This window comes from Ixodes scapularis, unplaced genomic scaffold, assembly GCF_016920785.2.
Source record: "Ixodes scapularis isolate PalLabHiFi unplaced genomic scaffold, ASM1692078v2 PGA_scaffold1__304_contigs__length_218370807, whole genome shotgun sequence".
In the NCBI taxonomy this organism is placed as follows: domain Eukaryota; kingdom Metazoa; phylum Arthropoda; class Arachnida; order Ixodida; family Ixodidae; genus Ixodes; species Ixodes scapularis.
This window is the reverse complement of record NW_024609846.1, coordinates 128,416,394-128,421,453: the sequence shown is the minus strand read 5'-3', so window position 1 is coordinate 128,421,453 and position 5,060 is coordinate 128,416,394. Positions and strand designations below refer to the sequence as shown.

Here is a 5,060-nt window from a genome sequence, read left to right as displayed (position 1 = left end):
ACGCAATTTCTCACAACCTAAAAGCTTGCGCAAAGAAGTTTGGGATAGATGTAGCGTTTAGGTCCGAGTTTGAACTGCACCGTTCGGCACCGTCTCAGACGAGTGAAAAACTGTGTCAGAGAGCGAACCGTGAAAAGTCGGTTTATTGCAAGTAAAAGGTGCTCTACGAAATACCACTGGAATGCGGTTTCAAGTATGTCGGTCAAACTGCAAGGAGTGTAAATGATAGATTGGTAGAGCACGAAAGAAATGTAAAAGTAAACTCACCAAATTCAGAGATTGCTAAACACATTAGTGAATGCAGCGATCGTACGGCACCTAAGAGGCTAATAAGAGAGACAGCTCGTATCACATCCATCGGTAACTTTATCAGCCATGCTTTGATGCAACTCGGAAGTAGTCCCAAGAAGTTTCTTAAAATAATAATGTTTTTGTCATTCTTCTTTTTTTTTTGTTTTTTTACAGTTGTAGGTGAACGTGTAATGAGTCATTTTGCGTGCAGTGCGGTTGGCGGACATATCAGCTCACGCTTAGAAAAAGCACAGCCCTTTCAGACTCTGGCTGAAAGGGAAGTGGGTCGTTGTGTTTGTTTTGTTGTGTTTGTTCTGTTCAAATTCCCAAGCCTTCATTTGGTATTGAGGTCACAGATTACGATTGAGGTGAAGACCAGTGTGCGTAGGATTGTATAACGAAGGTTGACTTTGTGACGTCGGGGGTCGGTGATTAGGTTGTGGATATATAAGGCCTTAAGGAAACAAACGCAGTACCTAAGTTTGAGACGTTCTTTTTCCCGGTTTTTTTTTCTTCAACCAAGGTTCCCAGCTTTTACCGCAGTCTCGGGTATTCTGCATCATGATCAACTACCTCCGGCTCGCCTGCGCACTCACTGCTTTTTTTTCATTCTATTGTATATCTCAGCGAGAAAAAAAATTGTTACGGCGTTCATGATATGCAGCCGAATGTTCCTCCCAAAAACATGGCTTTCATAAATACTTTCTAAGAGAAATATCAAACATATGACCTGGACCATCATTGTATGAACTGACGTGGAATCACCCAGCATTACTTCGTTACGAATACAACCTAACATTAATCTGCTATCGTCTAGAATAACATTATCACGCCTATATGTTTTTCACAAGATCTACTATCATGACCACGACATGAGGACTTTAATGTTATTTCCACCCACTCGCATATTTCCACATATTAATAGCGTCTGTACAGTCTGGCCAATTTTCGCTTCATCGGTATCATTTCTTAAATCGACCTTACCATTATAAACAACAAATTGGAATAACCTGCCTAACAGTAGTGTGCCCCAGACTTATCATAACACATTAATATCCCATCTAACCACCCGTTTGCAGTTGCACCAGAGCAAATTCAATTTGTGTTTGTAGAAATGTTTTGTTTGTGTATTTGTTGCTCTTTAATTATCTGTTCTTTCTAATGGTATTTGAGTGTTTAATTTTCCTGTTTCTTGCTTGATACAACAATGTTCTCCAGCTTGTAGCCCCCCCCCCCCCCCCCCTTTTTCGGTAAAGCCCGTAAGTGCTTTCAAGGTTTAGTGGATGATGCTGCTGCTGCTGCTGCTGATGGTGGTAGTTGCATAAAAAGCGACACAAATATCGAAAAAAACCTACACAGCCCGTGACACGCAATTTTATTGGGACCGATGCGATTTTATGCTAATACTGAAACGCAATATACATGCGATGTTTCCGGCAAAGAAACTGAAAAGCAAGTCTAGATATTCGTAACATCTGGTGAAACCAGTTCATGGCGGTGATTGTAACGCATCTCGATCTGCCCTAGTTTCAGGCGCGCATTAATTAATGCCTCCTGCACGTACAAAGATGTCCAAGGCGGCGTTAGCTTCATTAATAATCCCAGTGCGACAATTCGTTCTGTGTTTTTTATTTAATGTTACAGTCTTACGGAGATTTTTACTGGAGTAAGCTCTCTCAGCTTAAGTATAAAAGGGGCTTCCGGACCGATAACATTCAGCAGTTGGACTTTCTCAAACTCTCATCTTTCACCATGACTGGAGTAAGTGCACTGTTTCTCGCTTACGGCGGTAAATTTTGCGGCTTAATGTTTTCCAATAAGATTATTTCAATAAATATGGCTCTATCAACTTCTTAAAACTTTAAATTTTTCTATAAACTGTAACTTTAAGGACCTTACTGTTAGTACCATGAGTGGTTTCTAGTAGGAAACAGCTATGTATCTCTACGCTACGATGGCTTGGAAGAACCAAGGGTGACTACAACCGTTTTAGTTATTCACTTGCGACAAATGTGTGGTTAAAACTTTATGAAGTTGAAGTGATGTTTAGTTGTTTAGGCTCACTGATCTGTATGTAAGGTATTGCAAAATACCAGGAAGAATTATGCAGGAGGTAAAAATTCCGGTCGAAGATAAACAAATTGAGCCCTCCCAGTATACATTTTTGAAGTCTATCCAATCGTGCTTTCGAGTTGGAAGGCTCGGATTAAGCTTTATACCAAACTTTCCCCTGTCTTGTAGAAAGCATCGAAGCAACCTCGGTAGTTTCAGACGTCCGCAATTCAACGGACTTACTAAAAATAATTAGCGCTTGTCTTGTGCATTTTTTCCCGGCGCATTTCCTATATACTCCTTTCACTCGCGACTGCCCTTTCGGTTGCCCTCGTTTTTTTACCACTGACTCTATTATCGATACCCATTCTGATAGGTTTGGGATTTGATCTAGTATCGGCCAGACATTTTGCTGAACTACCAAAAAGCATCTTTACAAGAGTTAGCTAAACATGAGAAGGCCGTCTAGGCAACAGAATCAATGTAACAAATTTTATGGTTCAAAGTATTTTAGTATCTTAACAATATGCTCAGAGCTGGGGAAAAAAGTTTATATTTGAAATATAACATTGCTCACAAGGGAAATTAAATGCTTCATGTTTGAAATGTGTATCGGAAGCGCTATAGATATAGCTAACTATAAAATTAAGCATGCTATCATCAAAATGCATTGAAAAACGTTTGAAGTACGCAAGTCTTAAACGATTGCCTACAGAAAAATTAGTTTACTGCCGTTATTATTTTTTGCATCAAAAAATCTAGAAATGTTTTGTGGGTTGCCACCAACGGAAAAGCTTTGAAACTGTATACACGTTGCGAGCCAAGCAAGCAAACCGGATATTTTTTTCAGCAGTCAGAGATAACATTACGTTGTACATTTTGCGAAGTCACAGGGAGCCGCATAAACGTGTTTTCTGCACGAACATTTAATTTTAAAGCACAAGTCAAGTATACGCTAAGGTGTCCTTACAATTTTAGCTAACGTGGAACAGACGGTAATTTTGCCCTACATTTTTCAGCTTCGTGCCTGTCTTCTTCTGGCTCTGGCCAGCAGCGCCCTTGCTGGTCAAATCCATGGTGGCCTTAGTCACGGCATCGTCGGCACTGGCGTTGTCAGCTCTGGTCTCGGCTACTCCGGCCTTGGCCACTCCGGTCTCGGCTACGCTGGCTACGGTGGCTACGGCTACGGTTCCGGCCTTGGCTACGGCGCCGGCCTCGGCTACGGCCACGCCGTCGGTTTTGGCAACGGCTTTGGCTATTCTGGTCTGACCGGCTACACTGTTGCTGCTCCCGCCGTGAGCCGTACCGTGTCCACCTACCACGCCGCTCCAGCCGTCGCCACCTACCACGCTGCTCCAGCTGTCGCCACCTACCACGCTGCTCCAGCCGTCGCCACCTACCATGCTGCTCCAGCTGTTGCCACCTATGCCGTTGCCCCAGCTGTCACCAGGGTCGCTAGCTACCAGCCAGCTGTCGCCCGTGTCGCTACCTACCACGCTGCTCCAGCAGTCACCCGTGTCGCTACCTACCGGGCCGCTCCAGCTGTTACTACCTACGCCGCTGCTCCAGTTGTCACCTCCGGCTTCGGCGTCTCCGGAGTCGGCCACTCCGGGCTCGGCTACTCTGGCTACGGTGGCTACGGTGGCTACGGTGGCTACGGTTATGGTTCCGGCTACGGCTATGGTTCCGGCTTCGGTTATGGAAACGCCGTCGGCTTTGGTAACGGCTTTGGCTACTCTGGTCTGACCGGTTACACTATTGCTGCTCCGGCAGTGAGGCGTACCGTGTCCACCTACCACGCCGCCCCGGCCGTCGCCACCTACCACGCTGCTCCAGCTGTCGCCACCTACCACGCTGCTCCAGCTGTCGCCACCTACCACGCCGCTCCAGCCGTGACTAGGGTTGACACCGTCCACGCTGCTCCAGCTGTGGCCAGCTACCAGACCTACCATGCTCCCGCTGTTGCCACTGTGGCCCATGCCCCAGCTGTCGCCACCTACCAGACCGTCCACGCTGTCCCAGCCATTGCCACTTACGCCCACGCTGCTCCAGTCTACGGATACGGCATTGGATCCCTCGGCTACGGTGCTGGCCACTACGGCTACGGACATGGTCTTGGAAGCTACGGCCTGAACTACGGCTATGGCCTTGGCACCTATGGCGACTACGCCACCCTCCTCCGCAAGAAGAAGTGTAAGTACATATTTTCTCGAATCCTATTTAAGAGATGATAGGTCTATTTATATTTTACCCTAAGCGTTATTAGCTGAAACATTGTGAACTTGTGATGCATGATGGATATTTTTTTTTCTTTTCAGAAACGCATTCACGGAACCAACTTTTACAAGGCAAAGTCACTGGCGTGTTGACTTAATATCTGAACTACCAAGTGCAATAAATATTTTTGTGATAAACGACGAAGCGTTCTTTCTGTCTTTACGTAAAATTACGTTGTTGTTCTTATGTGGCTAGGACAACAATTTGTCCGCCCGACTGCTAAAATTTCGGCCAACACATGTTCGGCTTACCGCTCTGAAACTATTCGTGTAGTATTTATGTCTTTGTAATAAATACAAGCAACTACAAATTGGGACGCTTTCTAAGGTCTTCGGTTAAATACCGGCTGTTTCACTAAACATTGAAGATCAAAAATCCTATTTGGCAATTTAGTATAACGATAGGGATCAAATTAGAAAGCTAGTCTGCGTCATCCAAAA

General features: G+C 45.0%; 1 protein-coding gene across 1 annotated transcript; it reads left to right on the top strand.

Annotated features, from left to right (window-relative positions):
- Positions 1–1,644: 1,644 nt before the first annotated feature.
- Positions 1,645–4,764, top strand: LOC121046195 (fibroin heavy chain-like). The gene is made up of 3 exons (XM_040500161.1): positions 1,645–2,052; positions 3,363–4,536; positions 4,662–4,764. Coding segments are annotated over exons 1-3 (1,302 nt in total). The 5' UTR covers positions 1,645–1,926; the 3' UTR covers positions 4,664–4,764.
- Positions 4,765–5,060: the final 296 nt, after the last annotated feature.

Bases quoted from the DNA above. Each gene is read 5' to 3' on its own strand.
- LOC121046195 (XM_040500161.1), top strand. From the start codon at position 1,927: ATGTTACAGTCTTACGGAGATTTTTACTGGAGTAAGCTCTCTCAGCTT. The intron at 2,053-3,362 runs GTAAGTGCACTG...TACATTTTTCAG, and splicing joins CATCTTTCACCATGACTGGA to CTTCGTGCCTGTCTTCTTCT.